The following is an 18,537-nucleotide window of genomic DNA, read 5'->3' on the forward strand; positions in this document are numbered from 1 at the left end:
CAAGTAGAATCAATTTATTTGGAAAAAATTTTCTTACACATTTAAGAACAGACATAACGTAAAACATAGAATTTTCCACAAAATTTTTAAACCTAACTGTAAAATGGATTCAACTCTAAAATTGAGCATCGTGAGGCTTGGTAAAATGCATTTTTTTAAAAAAATACAAGGGTTAAATGTTGCGTACTTATCAGCAAAACAAAAATATTTAGTCAAAAGAGAGCTTCGAGACAATTTTTATTTGAGACTTGAAAATATTTTGTCTCATCTGGAAAAGGACAAAAATATTTCAAAAATTGACTATATATTCATTGGCTTTATGTTCCTTTGCTGGAAATACTTTAATTAGGAGCTGAAGCCAGCGTTCCAGTACTACCCCACGTAATCTAACTCTCCAATTCTCAAGTGTCTAGCAACAAGAACGGCATTTAATGCTATTGAGAAGATTTTATTGATTATGAGGTTATTGGTTATACATAAACGGTTCTATGGCCTATTGTTAATTTTTTTTCAGTAATTGTTTTTTTGAAAAATTAAATTTATTGAAGTACGTCAGAGGTTACCAAACACAAAATAAAATTTATATAAAAATCAAAGTTTAATTTTCATGATCAGGGGGTTGGAGCTTGACAAAAATGGAAAAGAATATCACATTTACCATAAATCGATGACATAATATTCAATTGACTGACTGACCTGTTCGTCTTGGAAGCTCTTGTCATTCAGGATTCCTGGGATCTCTTCTGCCTGGAGGTAGAACTTGTCCTTGCTCCTCTCTCCCAGGTCTATTCTCACACACAAGTCCTATACAATCAAACAAATATCTAAATACAGTAACAAAACAAACATTTAATTAATATTAAAAAGAACCTGAATCTATTTTAGTGTTATCAGCTGAATACATCGTCTATTGTTTTCCTCTAAAACTTCTGAACACTGCCCAGGGGGGTTAGGGGGATAACGCAAGGCTATACTAAGGGTATACTAAAATTAAAACGTACGGGTAATAGCGTCAAAGATCAAGATAATATTCGAATTGTGTGGGGCTCTTCATTAATGCCAAATTGTCACTAATGGCAGATTTTCTTGCTGCCTTCGCCAAAGCCAAGAAAACTACAAGAACTTTCTGATCAGAGCATTTTCCTGCTCTGCTCATAATCCTGTCAACTTTTATATCAATTTTCTGTTCCTGAATTTCACAGTGTTAGGCTGCCGCTTTCGCCTGATTAATTTGATTAACTGCTCGGGCCGAGGTGTACACGCGTAGTCTACCATTTTTAGGGGCAAAGAAGGGTGCAAATCCAATTCCACACTCTTAATTAGCAGGGAAAACAGTGTAAGAGTGTAAATTTGAGGAAATTACACATTTTATACACTCTTTACACTCTTTAGTTCACTCTTATTACACACTTAAAAATACACTACGATTACACTTTTTAGTCCACTTCTATCGTAATCTCGGATCTTTTCCGTTTGTGCCCCCCCCCCCCCCCCCCAGTACGATATGCTCCCCCAATTACAGAGCACGTTTCATTACATGGTAAATCATGATGTAGAAATATTGCACGTGCTTCTGGGGGTGCAAATAATATGCACCAACTAAGCCGGGGGGCACAAACGGAAAAGATCCATACTCTCTATTAAATACGCAACTAAAGTCCCACACTCTACATAAACCCTTGCATTGAATGTTTTCTAGCTTTCCAGTTTTATCGTGGAAACCCCAATTTAGCGTCCCAAACTAGACCTGCTATTTTTCGTCAGAGCATTTGTGCTCCCTGCTCATTGGATGGATACTATTTGCACCCCTAAGCAAACAAGCCAATTTGTTGCACAATGGCTTACAATGTTATGGTGCATGCTCGGTGACTGTGGAGAACAAACCCTACGGGGGTGGCACAAACGGAAAAGAACCTATTTTTCAATCAATTCTTGGATCTTTTCCGTTTGTGGGCGCTTATTATTTGCACCCCCCAGAGGCACGTGTCATGATATAATGACATCTAATGGCACGTGCTCTGTAACTGGGGGGCGCATAACGTGCTGGGGGGCACAAACGGAAAAGATCCCAATTTTTTTTAATAAACCAACAGATGTCCCCTGTTATAGTGATACAAATTCGGAGAACAATACTACTTAAATTGGCATTCAAGTTTTGTTTGCATAAGCACCACTTGTATAACACCCGAAGACCCCATAAAGAGATGTCAAAAATAACCTAAGAATTTGATTACTGAGGAGCAACGTGATGTATTTTTACGTTTTGGTTCTCTAATGAATTGAAAAGTGCGCACTAGCCCCCGTTTAGGGACTTATTTCTATTAACTGGGCACAAATGATCATGCGCCAGAGCATCATGTCCTTTAGAGCTCGAGCCAACAAAATGAACGGGTTCTGCGTATATGGTAGAACAAAAATCTTAGTCACCGGAGGCGCTGCGAAGCCCGCGGGGACTATGATTTCGTTCTAACGTATTTAGAGAACCAAAGGGCAGGAAAGTGTCGAGTTTCATTTGAAATTGATATTAGGAGTATAATTTTCAAGATTAGTGAAAGAAAAGTTTTTTTTAAAAAAAAGTCACACAGGAGGTGAAATAAACCAAACGTCTCCGTCTCCCATAGCGAAGCAGCCGATTATTTACAGCGATTTGATTCAAGTTCCAAAAGTCTAACTAAATTTTTCCCCTAAACTTTGTTTACTCAATTATAACACTTAGTAGGGCAAAAAATATACTTTTACTTTTTTAAATTCAATCTTTCAAACCAAGCTTTCAGCCTTGAAGTTTTAATGACCAATGAAATGGTACCCTCGCTTCTTTAAATTCGCAAATGGGGTAAGAGGAGAAAAGGAGTCAGCAGTACAGACACGTGGACATATTTGGACTTCTGTAGGTTGGCAAAAGTACAGGTAGCATCAAAAAATAAATTGAGCAGCAAAATATAACAGCTCATAGTTTTACGAAGTAGAAAACAAGTTCTCGCAACAAGTTGAACTTTTATTAAGGTGGAGTAATTCTTAGCAAATGATGTTTTCTGCAGTCAACGTAAAAAGAAAAATCTGCCTATCTATTTTTTTGAAGTTTGGAAAGAGATCATCAATAATGGATCAGGCTAAACTGGGAAGCAAGAGTAGTCTATATTTTTATCAAAGTTGGGGATCTATTCTGCCCCCCCCCCTGCCCAGTGTTTTTATGAACCCCGTCACAAATTATGTGTTGTTATACAGCACGTTACTATGTAAAAATAGGATCTTTTCCGTTTGTGCCCCTTCACCCCCCAGTTTAGTGGGCGCATATTATTTGCGCCCCCCAGACGCACGTGCCATATTTTTACACAATGATTTACTATGTAATGGCACGTGCTCTGTAACTGGGGGGGGGGGGGGCACAAAGATCCTAAAAATAATTCACGTGCGCCTGGGGGTCATAAAACATATATTCCCACTAAGCTGGGGGCCGAAACAGAATAGATCCGAAGTTAGATATAGTTAATAATTTAGTACAAGAGATAAAATATGAAAACATTTTTTAAAAAAGACTCGAAGTTGGCGTGATATGACAAGAGTTTGTTTCACACTTTGTAAAACTGCCAGAAGTTAATTTGCTTATTTGCCATTCATTATATATACGGCTTGTAGCCGGTGAAAAAGGAATCGTTGACTAAAATGTGCAGTACGATCCAAATTCTTAGAAGCATGGGTGTGCGTGTCAGTTTGTTCACGATTGTCGTCTTGATGTGTTACGTTGCGGACTGTGAAATGAGGGGGAGAGTAAGACGGGCACTGAAGGACACAGCACGTGCACAAATGGTTAACATGTTGCCGGACACAGACGGGGCACAGAACTACCCTCTTAGGCCATATAGGGATCTATTCTGATTTGGGATCCTTCCCAATAATGCCCCCACCAGTACGAAATGCATCCCAATTTATAGCGAACCTGCCATAGTAAAATATGATAGAAAATTATTTCACGTGCGCTTGGAGTTTTTAATTAATATGCGCGACTTCTAATCTGCGTAATACATACGGACAGAAATGAGTGCTGCTGAAGCCCCCTCCCCGTATTTACAGAAAATGGATTGTTATAAAGCATGTTACTATATGTGCTAAAATATGGAAGTTTAGGTAAAAATTTTTGATTTCTGATGTTGGATGATGGGTTTGGGGGGGGGGGGCATAGGGACAGATTAGATGTTTATACAGAATGACCAATTTGACTGACATGCTAGCTGTAGAATGGACATGCAATGCATCAATCGCATCTGCCGAAATCTCCGCAAAGGAGTCGTGTGCGTGCACGGGAGAGCTGGTCCTAGAGGGGGGTGAGCCCAGGTTCACGACCTGCTGCAGCCAAATCTACAATTGGATTGACACATTCAAGGGAAATGTTTTCTCACCCTCGCCATTGATATATTGATTTCCTATGATCCTTCTTGGAATTGATCCATTTATAGTTTAAAGTAGTTACAACATGGATATCCCCCGATAACTACTGTAAAAATATAAGTAGGTTTGAACTTTTTGGGGGGTATGACAGCCCAGTTGGACTTACAAGACTGCCATATAAGATTTATGTAAGAATCTTATATAGAGGTGATAGGGATAACTGAGTGGAGATATTGTTGGTTTTCTTTTTTTTACTAAAAGGTTTGGTTTTCTTGCGATTAGTACAAATCAAAGTGTTTTTGTGACTCAAAGACGAGTTGTGGTATTCTGTTTTTACGACTCAAAGTGGCGTTATGGTTTTCTACATTTTTGATAAGTGAGCGAGCAAACAAAAAGAAGTTCAGGGAGTAAATAAAGTTCAAAAAGTTGTTTCGGCGGAGAATTTCTAGGAGAGGAGATGAAAGAGAGTGCTTATTTGTTCATACCTTTTAAAACAGCGAGAAAATTAGGTGTTAGAAAAAATTTGAGAAGCGACTGAAATGTTAGTTGACATCCCGTTTTTTCATGCTGTTTTTTGTTTTCTATATCGTCTAAAAAATTACTTTAGGCAAATTAAACAATATTCAAGCTGCTTTGATAGCGTATTGAAGCTTTTTTGTTAATCAAAGGCAGCCTTAAGCTCATTTGAAGGTTTTTTCACTGGATTTTTAGGCCGTTTTAGCGATATTATTTTGCTCATTGTTTTGTTGCATTTATTGAAAAAAAATAAGCCTAATAACCCAAAGCTTTTCTAAAACCAATGCAATTAAATTCTTCGGATACAAAGCACTCTTTACTGAAAAGTGACAAAAAATGAGAAATCTTTCAAATTGGTTTTCTATTTCTTAGTGTGCTGGCTATTTTTTTTAAATTAGATATTTTTGTGAACTTATTAGTGATTGTGTTACTTTATGTGTGCCAATTATTAGTCTCAATTGCATGGCAAAATGTTTTTTTGTTTAATGTGTACTTCTACGTCTTGAAAAATAAATGAATTTTTCTAATTTTCTAGCCTAATTTAAATTTCGTCAACTATTTTTCTCCTATTATTTTTCTCCTGTCTTCTTCCTGTTTCTGATGCGCTTTGACACTCGATACCCGTTGTTTGCGGTGTTAGTGTTTTTCCGGCAAAGATGAAATCGAGTCATTTCCTGATTTTGTCAGGCAGTCTTCTCATTTTCAAAAGCCAGCGATAAAAAACCGCAACGTCAAAGAGTGAATAATGGTTTCAAAAAAATAATTAGAATAAAAAAAAAGAGAAAGTTATGTTTATGCTCATGCTTTCTTTAGAAATAGAGCAAGAAGTGTAGGTGCAAAAACTTTTTCTCTAAATGAGCGAAAAGTTTGTTCACGTGCTTTTTCTTTCAAAAAAACTTTCAATGGTTTTAACAAACGTTTGGTCCTCTAAAAGTTTTGTTGTGCTGGAACGTTGCGGCAGCCTTGCTGAAAATTTGAAGTTCTAGGGTAAATAAAATGGGTTTGAAGCTATTGAGGTTTTTGAACTATTATTATAACAGGATGTTTAGGAAATGTCAGTCTTCTCATGCCAATTTTTGAGTTTTGTTTATTTAATTAGGACTTGCATAGAACCATTTTGCTTGTGGGTAACTTTTCTCAGAAAAAAGTTACATTTCAATTCCCGTAAAGCAGTTTTATGTCCAGAAAATTATAAAAATTGAATAAAAAATAGCTATTTTGTAGATTGTTTAGAATTTTTAATTGCTCTCAAACGAAGTTTGGCGAAACTTTTATAAACTTGTTTGCTTTTTAATGACAAATTTTTTGTTCTTTTGTTCATCCGCATTGATTTTCAATTGATGTCTAAGCCTTTTAATTATTGCGTTTTTTTTGCGATCTCAATTTTTTTTATCAGTCACGGTTTTAAGCATATGAAATCAACTGGCGGAAAATTATTGTTGGAAATAAAATGAAAGTTTTGCCACAGTTAATGGCATTTTTCAATTTTAGAGCTAAAAGTGTTATCTCTATTTTGTTATTTGAAGCACATTAGTAAACTTTTTAATCTCATCTCCTCCTCCAGTCGATTTCGACCCACCACCATTCCTCAAGCTACCTCAACCAACTCCCCTCCCGACTGAAGCAATCTGTAACAGAATAGAGCTCCTACTAATGATTCGAGAGCAATTTTTTTAATGTCAGTAGTTTGTTCTGAATCCTTCCAAAATTAGAGTTTGAGTCTTTTAGAAATTGTCTAATCTTTTGAGAACAACCGCGAGCAATGGAACAAAAATGTTTTTCTTTTTTGTGTATTTTTATTATATTGAAAAATTGGAATTGCAGTACTTCTGAGAGATGAGAAATAGTTTCTTAGGCAAATTTGGCTAATTTTACTCAATTTTATAAGAATAAATTTGGTTTTTCGGATTTTGTTTTTATTTTTTTGGACGTACAATTTTACAATCAGTCTTTTTGTTAAAAGGGGCTTTAATAAAGAAAGAATTGCGTTTCTCGATTTGTAATGTGATGTATTTGAAAAATTTGCAAAACTAAAAAAAAACAATTTTTCCGTTTTTGTCAAAACATTTTTTTGTCTTTGGTTTGATATAACAGATTGATCTTTTTAGTGCTTCATCACGGATTAAAATCAAATTTTATAGTATTCCATTTTTTGTGTGTTAACCGTTTGACGTTTGAGTTTCAATGACGTTTGATTTTTTATAATAATTGACGTTCACCAATAACATTGACGTTTTTGGGCAAAGTATTTTTAGAGTCTTTTTTAAGTGTTTTTTTAAAGCTTTAACAGCTTCTGTATTCGATTTTTAATATTTATAATATCAGTTTTTCATTATTTTAAAATTGTTTTAAAGAAAAGAACTCAAGCGAGGGCTAACAAACAGTTAAGTTTTTCCGAACTGCTGTGAAGCCAAATTTGATATCTCAGCGGCTAAAATTCAATTTTTAAAAATTCAATTCAGTTTCTAAGAAGTTATTAACCTTCTAATCAACGTTTTTCAGATTTAATTTTTGGATAGCCGATATGACAGCACGTTTTTGAAGCTTTGAGACTAATTAGTTCGTATCAGTTATGAGGCCGATCAGTGGGTTTAACTTATCGGTTATCCATCGTAAATTGCTATGCCATTTCTTAACGTCACTATTATGTTTCTCATAGTACAAGATACTGCAATTGCAAAATTTTGTAGAATTTTCTCGAATTCTTCTTGAGTTGTTTTTATCTAAGGTATAGATATGTTTGTCACTTTTGTATGTTTCCGCATGGAGTCCGTAATAATTTTTCATCTAAGCATGCTTCAATGGCATCAAAACTGAATCACTTCAGGGGTCAAAACTTCTTTGGATATAGAATTTTATTTTGGATGAGGTATGAAATAGCTGCTTTCAAAAAAAAATGTTCAGTTTGAGTTTAAACAAAAGTGAGCCAAGTCCTGTACCCCGTGGAACTAGCAGATAAAGTTAATCTGATATTTCGCAACTTATATTTGCACTTTTTACTCGGTGATTGAGAAAACTTGAAATAATGGCGACTGAAAAGGGCGACACCCCAAATACTCCCGCTTTTTGAGTAGCAGATTTGATTATCGGATCAATGTTTTTGATAGACCTAGAAAAGTGGAATCGTGGTATATTGGTCATCGTAAGAGTGTTTCCTAATACACTCGGGAAGACACTGAAACTTCAAGTGTCGGTTGATTCATAACGAATTCAAATTGTTCTTTGTTTTGAAGACTCTTAGAAACTAGGCAATCTATAAATTGTGATTGATTTGTCAAACAATTTTGGTGGTGATTGACAATGGCCTGTCGATTTTTTTTGCAAAATTTGCCGGCTATTTTTGACGTCCTTTTCGGCTATTTTTGACGTTTTTTTCGGCTATTTTTGACGTTTTTTTGATCAGTTTTGACGTTTTTTCGGCTATTTTTGACGTTTTTTCGGATCATTTTTGACGTTTTTCCGGCTAGTATTAACGTTTTTTTTTCGGCTGTTAAAACTTGGATTGAGACTTGGCAAGTCTTGGCCAAGACTTGGATTAAGACTTGCCAAGTCTTGGCCAAGTCTGACAAGTCTTAAATGTGCTATGATCATAGTTCTGAATCAGTACTGATACCTAGACTTGGAATTAGACGTGCCAAGTCTTGGCCAAGTATGACAAGTCTCAAATGTGTTATGATCATAGTTCTGAATCAGTACTGATACCTAGACTTGGAGTTAGACGTGCCAAGTCTTGGCGAAGTCTGACAAGTCTTAAATGTGTTATGATCATAGTTCTGAATCAGAACTGATACCTAGACTTGGATTTAGACGTGCCAAGTCTTGGCCAAGTATGACAAGGCTTAAATGTGTTATGATCATAGTTCTGAATCAGTACTGATAGACTTGGAATTATGTCGGATACTTTCAGTTAAGCTTAAATCCTATAGTCATAAAAAAATTATTATTTGCAAAAATTTGTAAATTAACTTTGTAAATAATTGGTTAATAATGCATAATTGCAAAATTATGCATGATTAGCCAATTGAATAAAATTTGCAAAAATTTGTAAAATTGAAAAATTATTTGCAAATACTTGTAAATGCAAAAATTGATTTGCATATTTTTGTAAAACTATAAATAGAATTTGCAAATTACTGTAAAACTATGAATAGAATTTGCAAATTTTTGTAAACAAGAAAAATTTCAACTTTGTAAACCAAAAAAATTCTAGTCTGCTAAAAAACTGATCTAAACTTATCTCAAAAGAGTACATGTAAAAAAGATTGGTTTGAAAATGTTACAAAGCTTAGATTTGTTGGTGAATTTTGTAAATCATAAGTTGATGTTTAAAAATTTTAAAAAATATTTATTTTTAGCAAAAAATTTACAAAAATCTGCAAATTATAACTTTGCGAATGACTACGGATGTAAGTTTTTTCAAGACAAAATTGTAAGTTTGAATAGGGTGTAGGAAATACTCATCGTATGAACAAAGTTTTTTTGCTCCGATATTTGTTTGCAAATCATAATGAGGGCTGCGTTTACCGGTGTCCTGTTTTTCACTCCTTTTCTTTTAAACCCCCATAATTTAACCCCGATTTTTTAACCCCTATATCATTCAACCCCTTAATTATTTAGCCCCTATATTGCTTCATCCCGATTTTAAGCTTCCTATAACTGAGGATAATTAGGCCTCAATCAATTTTATTTAGCATATTACATTTAACTGAAGGCATTACAAAACAGAAAATAAACTCAATTACCGACTGGAATAGTCGAGGCAAGAAAAGAAGACAGCTCCTATTTTAGCGCGACAAGGATAAAGTGCATCAGATAATGACTTACGAAAAAAAGAGGGAGCACAAGATGCGATTAGTGGGCGTTGAAGAGGAAAAAAATGCCGTTGTAACCCTGATGGAAGACTACGCCAAGATGGCCGAGGAATGCATCGACAAAGGGACTGCCTTTGGTGGGCTCCGAACCGATAAGCTAGGAGCGAACTGTCTTTCTACACCTAATTTTGTCATCTCAGCTTTGACAATGTTAGGAATGATCGCTTTTGATGAGATGCTATACTGAACAGAAAAATTGAAAAAAAAACCAGCTGGGTCGCTAAATAGAATTTTCAACGAGGTTGAAGTTAAACATAGTTGATAAACTATTGCAAAAAAAACGAGTATTTTGCACCACAATGGCGTATTTCTGCACTGCAAAATTTTTCCAGATAGGAAGAGGTAGGCACATATTTACGATCCTGGCAACTGTTTCCTTTTCATGTGAAGTATACAAAAATATGTGTAACAATCTGCAGAATTCTTAAACTATAAAAGTAAAAACCACAGCTGCTGTTTAGCTTTTGAGGCAGAAAGATTTCAATGGATTGAAAAGAAATCCTCAACCGCATTGGAACCAATGATTTGAAAAGCATCAGAAAGCAGTAGTATTTCCATTTTCATTTCCCATTCATTTTTGGGTAGAATTACTGATCAAGTGAATAACTGGAGTTTTGTAGCAAAAACTAATTTGTTAGAATAGTTTTCAAGAGCAAATTATGTGTCTAATAGACTACTGTTTTTTAGTGTATCTAGTTATTAATTGCTCTGAAACGAAATTTGTGGCAATTATATTAGTTCTGTGATTTTTTAATGCGATTCTGTCGCTTGAGCGATTTTTCGTCTGATTCTTTTGACCTTTTTCCTCAAAAACGAGTTTAACTGTTTCATTTGGCAAACTGCATTTAAATGGCTTTTCTCTGGAGAAAAACCTTTCACTGCATTTAAATGCAGTGAAGGGCAGTGAAAGGCCATCTTTGGCCTTTCACTGCATTTAAATCTAATTTATATAGCTTTCAAAAAATAAAATTCAGATTTTAGCGATATATACACAATATAGGTAAATGGTGATAGTTTAACTTATAAGTTTTTGGAATTTAAATAAAATAAATTTTTTTTGTTGGTTGCTGCAGGAAATGAGTTCTTTTTATCTACCCAGAAAGTAATTCACAGAATGTTTTTGATCTTTCCATTTGCGTTTGCGGTTTTCTCAAGGGTCGCTGAAATCCAGTTTTACAATCATACATTTTCTCAAGTTTTAATTAATCAAACGAAGTATAGGGACCCAATGCTAACGCAAGTAACGAGCATCTAAATAGGTATTTGGACATAATTTATATAAGATTTTTACTGAATATTTTGAACAGCTCTTCAAAGATTTTTGAAATTCTCGATGTATAGGATTTGATAAAATGGCTGTTACCATTTTTCTCGTGTAATATCTTACACAATGAAACTTACTTGTTAGCGTTTAATCCGATCTTACACAAAAAAACTTGGCTGGTGAGAAGTTGAGCAATAAAAATCTCATATCGAATTGAACGGTTGTAAACATTACTCTAAGCATCATACCAAAATTGCATTCCTCTGACTAGAGATTTCATCGTGTATGCTTGGATGCTATTTTCTTGTTTTATTTGACCAGAAAACCATTTTCATATTTAGTTTGACGTAAAAGTAACTCCACAGGGCGGTTATATGAGTCGAAAAAACAGATAAAGGGATTTTTTTGACATTTGAGGAAAGTTCTATGGATATGAAAACTATTCCTAGCTATCATTTTTTAATGAAATTCCTTTAATTGTTCTAAAAAAATTGCAGACAAAATCTGGTCTCTTAAAGACGCCAGTTGAACGCAAACAGTTGCATTTTTGCATTTCTAAGCTTTTTCTAAGCGTCAACTTCTTGTTATAACGTGCGTCCATAGTTTGGTTATTGCTCGCAATGTTTTCGCAGAAAAATATCTGGTTTATTTACAAAGCCAGTAGGATAAGCCATTTTCAGTAGTAAGCTGTTTAATTGCTCTCAAAGAAAGTTTGTAGCATTTATATTAGACCTTTTGGTCTTTTTTAGTGCGTTTTTTTGTTTGACCGTTTTTTCGTCTGACCCATTTGACTCTTCGTCCTCAAAAACGGAATAAACAGGTAGCGCCCATCAGGCATTAAGTGCTCTTAGAGCCTTTCAGCCAACTAGTCTCAAAGTATGCGATTCACAGAAACTGTTTTGGAGACTTAAACTTATGGTGTGAAAGGCGGTTTTTAGAGGTTAACCCCACCCCCCCCCCCACACACACACATACACAAACACACAACAACAACCCCCCATACACCCCCCGCTGTTCTCACCTCACACCCCCTTAATTAAGCTAAAGCTAGCCTCACTAAACCGTAGCTAGCCACTGATGAAGACAACCGCTCGCCGGTCGTTTTAGAGCCCTAAAAAGTGCATCGAAAAAACTCGTGTAGCATAATTGCTGAAGAGGGTGTAGTTTAACGTAAATATTTTATGTGTTATGAGAATGTAGTTCGAATTAAATATTTTGGTTTTAACTTTAACACTCACTTTAATATATAATTGAACTTGCTGATAGTATTGAGTTGGTATATAATAATCGTTTAGAAAATATTCATATTCTGGAATTAAATAATCAGATCATATGATCCGTTTTTGAAATAGAACAATACTAGTGAGTTGTGAAACTGTTGCAGCCAAATAAAGGAAGCTATGTATTAGAGTTGAAAGGGTGAATCAGCAGCGCACGAGAACAGATGATAATTAGAGCCGCTTACCTAAATTTGATTTTTCAAACAGTCTGATTAGTTCATATAAAACAAGGAGGCTCGGTAATGTGCGGCTAGGTAAAGTTCCAACCCCGTTCAACCACGTTTTTGACTTAATTGTCCACCAAAATTACTTATTTTTCAAAAAAATAAATAGCCGCCGTCAGCCTCTCAACGGCAATTATTTAAGCGCTCTCCTTTTTTTCACAATCCAAAGGATTCGGATTGTATTGGTGTGATGTCTTTTTTTTAAAGATCTCTTCACGCTTTTTTCGGTTTTTTTTTTCACGGTAGAATTAGAGTTGTGATTTTAGCCATGCTGAAGTTCTAAAGAGAGCAAATTAAGAGTAGGCTTAAAGCTTGATTTTTTCTCAAACTACCTTTAAAGTGGAGAACATGGTATTTGAACAAATTTTCGGTTTTTGAGAGGGAGTATTTTTTCAAGTGCGTCATATTGACCTCTGTTTTCTTCTTGAGTGGTTTTAGTATGATACATATGTGTTCCAATTGCGCCAAGTTGAAATTGCTAGAATTCATCAAGGGGCAGCTGAAACTTTTATGACGTGAACATTTTTTCTCAAAAGCTTTGAAGGAATTTGGTTTTGTCCACATTCAAAAAATATTTCTGTTTTCTTATCATTTAGTATCATCAATGACAGGTCTCATTGGTTGAAAATGAGGCGCAAAAGAACCTAACTAATGTTCCCAGTTAACAGCTTATTAGTTTTTGTGACTTGTTGTTCTTTTGTAATTTTTTGTCTTATCGTATAATCTCATTAAAAACAGGCCTCAAAGGTTGATGATAGGGATTGGGGTCGAATAAATCGTTTCCGTTCACAACTGATGTCTACTATGATTTTAAATCAATTGTTGTCAAGAAATGATATGGAAATTTTAAATTTTGCGAGTTTTTGTTGTTAACTTATTATCTTATATCTTTGTCTCATTAGTGACCGTTTCCATTGATTTCTAAAAAAAGCTTTTCTTTGTTTTTAAAATATTTTCAATTCGCTGCCCGTTGTTAAAATATATTTGTGAATTTTTGAAATTTGCAATTATTTATTGAACTTATTGCTGTCTTATCATTTAACCTCATTAATGACAGTTTTAATTGATCGACAATGGGAAACAAGAAAATTTAGTGGCATGAGTTCTTAGAAGTCGTTTTTCTTTTATTTTGATCTTGTTTTTAAAGAATAGATCTGATTTTTTATTCTTCATTGTTTTTTGTTCTTGTGGAAAAATTGTTTAATCTCAATCTAAAAGGGTTTATTTTGTGTGTCAGGTGAAAGCTAAATCAAATCTTTGGACTGTAATTCAGGACTTGTCCTGCTATGTTTTTTAAATTCCTTTTTTATTTTATTACGTTCTTTGTATTACATAAGTCATGTTTTACACTTTCGACTTCTGACTTATTTTCACTCGCTGTTTCAACTGAATGGATTTAAAGTTTTTTTCACGCAGTCAAAAACGCAAGGCGGTAAACACTGTCAGAGTCAAAAGATCGAAAAAAAGACGGCATAAACCCATGAAACCTGTCATTAAAAAATTGAGATAAGGGCTATCAAGGTTCATTATAGTGTTTGCTAGCTTACACTGGTACTAAGCTTATTAGCTTTCAGTTTAGAAGGTAAATTAAGTATAGTTTTAGAATCCAGATGAAACTCTGCACACCAAATAAGAACCTTTCTTGACACTAAAAAGATGAAAAAATTGGTCAAATTATCTCTTCTTTTCTTTCTGTTTCAGTCGCGCTGTGCATCAGCGGGTCAACGGCGGCTATTTTCCGGAAATCTGACCGCTATGTTTGGTTTATCCATATAGGAAATCGCTCTAACTCTGACCACTAAAAAGAAACAAAAGTTTATTAGAGGACCAATGATAACTGCCATTTGATACGTAGCAGACAAGACAAACAACAAGATCAAACAAAAACAACAAGCATTAGTTAAGGCCAAAATTCAATGTCTATCTATTTGTTCTCAAAAACGTTAAATAAAAAATCAAAATAGAATCAGATAAAATTAAACTAAACCAAAAGATATGCATTTCACCAGAAAAGATAAAGAAGCTGCCTTTATTGAGAATAATTAACTGGTAGACAGAAAACAGAAAGTGAAAAACAAAAGGGGGAAAACAAGTTTAAAGTTTCTGACAACAATTAAAATCATTAGAGTGATGAGAGCAATTTGCTATAAACTGAATCATTCATTGGCTTTTTTGTTAAAACCATTGCTTTGAACAAAATTATTGAGACTTGTGATCATTGTTTTACACTTTTGACTTCTGACTTATTTTCACTTGCTGTTTCAACTGAATGGATTTAAAGTTCTTTCACGCAGTCAAAAACGCAAGGCGGTAAACACTGTCAGAGTCAAAAGATCGAAAAAAAGACGGCATAAACCCATGAAACCTGTCATTAAAAAATTGAGATAAGGGCTATCAAGGTTCATTATAGTGTTTGCTAGCTTACATTGGTACTAAGCTTTTTAGTTTTCAGTTTAGAAGGTAAATTAAGTATAGTTTTAGAATCCAGATGAAACTCTGCACACCAAATAAGAACCTTTCTTGACACTAAAAAGATGAAAAAATTGGTCAAATTATCTCTTCTTTTCTTTCTGTTTCAGTCGCGCTGTGCATCAGCGGGTCAACGGCGGCTATTTTCCGGAAATCTGCCCGCTATGTTTGGTTTATCCATATAGGAAATCGCTCTAACTCTGACCACTAAAAAGAAACAAAAGTTTATTAGAGGACCAATGATAACTGCCATTTGATACGTAGCAGACAAGACAAACAACAAGATCAAACAAAAACAACAAGCATTAGTTAAGGCCAAAATTCAATGTCTATCTATTTGTTCTCAAAAACGTTAAATAAAAAATCAAAATAGAATCAGATAAAATCAAACTGAACCAAAAGATATGCATTTCACCAGAAAAGATAAAGAAGCTGCCTTTATTGAGAATAATTAACTGGTAGACAGAAAACAGAAAGGGAAAAACAAAAGGGGAAAATAAGTTTACAGTTTCTGACAACAATTAAAATCATTAGAGTGATGAGAGCAATTTGCTATAAACTGAATCATTCATTGGCTTTTTTGTTAAAACCATTGCTTCGAACAAAATTATTGAGACTTGTGATCATTCAAAATCCCATATGACAACAGCAAAAACAAATACAGATAGAAACCAAAAGTAATTTTATTTTGCTAGGAAACGGGGACGAAGACTGTAAGATAAAATTCTGTTCACTAAATCTAATGAGCATAAAAAATTGCGGCTTATTTTCAAAGCCATCAAAGTGATATTCGGGTTTTCATTACTATGCCACATCATTGTTGTGATTGGTCAAGAGAGCAATAGAAAACCTCAAAAAAAACCTCAATGAACCTCACTCAAAAATTTCAAAGATTAAAAAAAAGAAAACTGGTAGTATCAACGCCAAAAAACTTAATTAATTAGTAATACTGCAATTAGAACTACATTAGCGTTCGTTTGAAAAAATTGCAACCTCTTTCTTTAATCAAACTAAGCTAACTGGTTACAGAAAAAAGATTTTAATTGGCAAATCTAGAAAAACATTTTTTTAAAAAAATCGCAATACATTACAATCACAAGCTTTCAACTAAAGAACTCAGATAGTTTAACTTGTGACTGCACATGAAAACAAATGTACATTTCGTAAGTGAGACCATGTCACAAGATTAAACACTAAGAGTGAACACAGATAGAATTCAAATATTTCAACAATAATTTTATGCAAACGGCGTTGAAGCCAAAAGTCGTATTCCTTTTGGGTGAAACTGTTATGTATGTTCATTGACTTCCTCTGCACGTCAATTTACGCTGTCAAGATTTGATGCTATAATTGAAATCATTCTGGTCAGTAACTAACAACAAGGAAAACAAGAAACGAAAAAGTACTTCAAAAATATATACACAGCACCATTGCAATCCGAACAAACCTTAAACTATAAAATTCCGCAACTACATCGAATTTGTCTGCTTTTGCTGCTCCCCAATTAAGACAAAAAAGTTATAATATTTTAAATGTTACGGAAAATTCGAATTTGACCAACGTCATTATAAACAAAATGATGAATTTTGATTATTTGTCGAAATATATTACCAAAGAAGCATTGAGTATCAACTGAAAAAATAAAATAGTTTCGTTAATATCTCCATCGAACCAAATATTAGCCATATGACTGATAAGACCTAACCATAAGACTACAGAAGGAATATCAAATGCTGGCAAACCTCAGGAAGACATAAAATTTACACAAAAAATAGTCGGGGTCATAAAAACCATGAGCTTAACTCATAAAACACAAAATTGTTTCATTTGACATTGCTGGAACACAAAAAACCTCTTATTAATTGAAAATTTATTAAAAAAATAATTTTTGTATTTGGGTTGAAGAAAATGCAAAAAATTTTTCAAGACAGATCAAAAATAAGATCAGAATCTTTTTCATTGCAAAACTCAAGGATGAAACGAAATCTGGCCTTGCTAACGCTGCGCGGCAGATAAAAAACGCAAATGCTCTAAATTAATGCGTAATGGTTTTTTTGGCAAACGAAACTTTTAATATATGAAAAATAGGCAATGCTTTTTTCATAAATATCGCTTTAATTTAGCCAAATGCCGCTAAAGGATTTTTCCAGTATAAACAACCCCAGTCGGATTAAAAAAGATTTCATAAGCAGTATTTTGGTCTGCGCCACCGGTCAATCTCGACAAATTGGGCCAAATAATCATAATTGATAACTTTTTTTATGAAAAAAAAAGCAAACAATGCTGAATCTTCAAAAGTTTAGAATTAATTTCGTCAAAACAGTTGGCTCAAACAAGTCCACAACGTTCCTCTATCTTTAAATTTAAGACCTATTAGACTATTGTTAATAATTTCATCATATCTTAGCAAAAAATGACAAACATTAAAGCAAAAATTACAAAAAAGTGGTGAAAACAACGGCAAACGTTCACAAAACTTGAAACCACCGTCCTTGTAAAAAACAATGTTGAAGAATTTTTTTAGTTTGAAATTGTACGCTTGGCGATGAATATATCGATCGCCAAAAAACCCAGTTGAAATTATAGTTCCTCTCCCACTAAAGCATTTCTGTGGTGACTAATAGGTCTCTGGAATCATCAATTTTTTTTAATAATCAGAGTTAGACACGTAGAAAACAATTGAAGCATTGCGACGAACCCAGTAGAGCGTGAAGGAATTTTTGATTTTGATTTACAATTTATATGGTATGGCATACAGGAAAAAATATTTTTCAAATAAACTTTGGCCGCTTTTCTAAAATTGGCCCTTGACATGGAGCAATCAATAAGTACTCATCAAAACAAACAATTTAGAGTAAAAGAATGGAAATGATAACGGTCAAAACCTTATAGTAGAGTAACTTAATATTCATTAAAAAATACCAAAACAATGAAAATCTTCATATTCAGGCTTAGTTTTTTATTGCTCTCAAAGAAAATTTTAGCAACTATATTATTCCTGTGCTCCCTTTTTTATACAATTTTTAGCTTGACCAATTTTTTGCCTAGCAATTTTTGTGTGGCAATCAAAAACGAGATAAACAAGTAAAAGCCGGTGGGCATTAAGGTGCTGAGCAGTTCATGAGTTCAATTTTATCGCAAATCATGAGTAAAGAAGAAATTGGGCATAAAGAGAGTACTGGTCATAATATAAAGACGCAATGTTTCTGAAATAGTTCAGCGTTGATTGTTTTCTAATGCTTTTAATCAACTCTCTTTGCGATTACAAAAGTTGCATAACATACGGCATTGTGTAGCTGTCTAGACAACTTTTTCTACCACTTTTACTGATACAAATCTATACGAAGAGGGGCGGAGAAAATAGTTTAATCCCAGAAAACATTTTTGCCTCAGATTTTTACAGTGTTTTTGCAATTGTTTCAGATTTTTGCAGAATTAATACTGTAGAATCAAGTTTTCATCGATAGGTTGATTAAAACATCACCATCTGGTTATTATTTCCCTCTCGAAGTTATTCAACAACTCGG

At 34.0% G+C, this 18,537-nt stretch overlaps 2 protein-coding genes across 18 annotated transcripts in view; one reads left to right on the forward strand and one right to left on the reverse strand.

Annotated features, from left to right (window-relative positions):
• Positions 1 to 18,537, reverse strand: part of LOC142339258 (uncharacterized) — a 129,867-nt gene that overhangs the window by 12,298 nt on the left and 99,032 nt on the right. For all 6 annotated transcript variants that reach the window (XM_075389139.1, XM_075389135.1, XM_075389137.1 and 3 more), the window contains one exon: positions 697 to 804. In XM_075389139.1, coding sequence (XP_075245254.1) covers positions 697 to 804 — 108 coding nt within the window. The remainder of the gene's footprint in view (positions 1 to 696; positions 805 to 18,537) is intronic.
• LOC142339899 (uncharacterized) lies at positions 2,567 to 5,082 on the forward strand. Of its 12 annotated transcripts, none has more exons than XM_075390236.1 (3): positions 2,567 to 2,907; positions 3,690 to 3,861; positions 4,202 to 5,082. In XM_075390236.1, exons 1-3 carry the CDS (start codon positions 2,795 to 2,797, stop codon positions 4,415 to 4,417), a joined length of 501 nt encoding a protein of 166 aa, XP_075246351.1. In that variant the 5' UTR covers positions 2,567 to 2,794; the 3' UTR covers positions 4,418 to 5,082. The 12 variants fall into 12 exon arrangements, with proteins under 12 accessions (XP_075246351.1, XP_075246363.1, XP_075246359.1 ...); XM_075390248.1 differs by having other exon boundaries at positions 2,567 to 2,887; positions 4,202 to 5,081; XM_075390244.1 differs by having other exon boundaries at positions 2,570 to 2,907; positions 3,637 to 3,861; positions 4,202 to 5,076.

Source organism: Convolutriloba macropyga, chromosome 5, assembly GCF_964194025.1.
Source record: "Convolutriloba macropyga chromosome 5, txConMacr16.3, whole genome shotgun sequence".
NCBI lineage: Eukaryota > Metazoa > Xenacoelomorpha > Acoela > Convolutidae > Convolutriloba > Convolutriloba macropyga.

Excerpts from the sequence above, each read along its gene's own strand:
- LOC142339899 (XM_075390236.1), top strand. The coding sequence starts at position 2,795 with ATGAAATGGTACCCTCGCTTCTTTAAATTCGCAAATGGGGTAAGAGGA. Across the intron at positions 2,908-3,689 it reads GTAGGTTGGCAAAAGTACAG|AAGCATGGGTGTGCGTGTCA; the intron begins GTAGCATCAAAA and ends CCAAATTCTTAG. Across the intron at positions 3,862-4,201 it reads ACTACCCTCTTAGGCCATAT|AGAATGACCAATTTGACTGA; the intron begins AGGGATCTATTC and ends AGATGTTTATAC.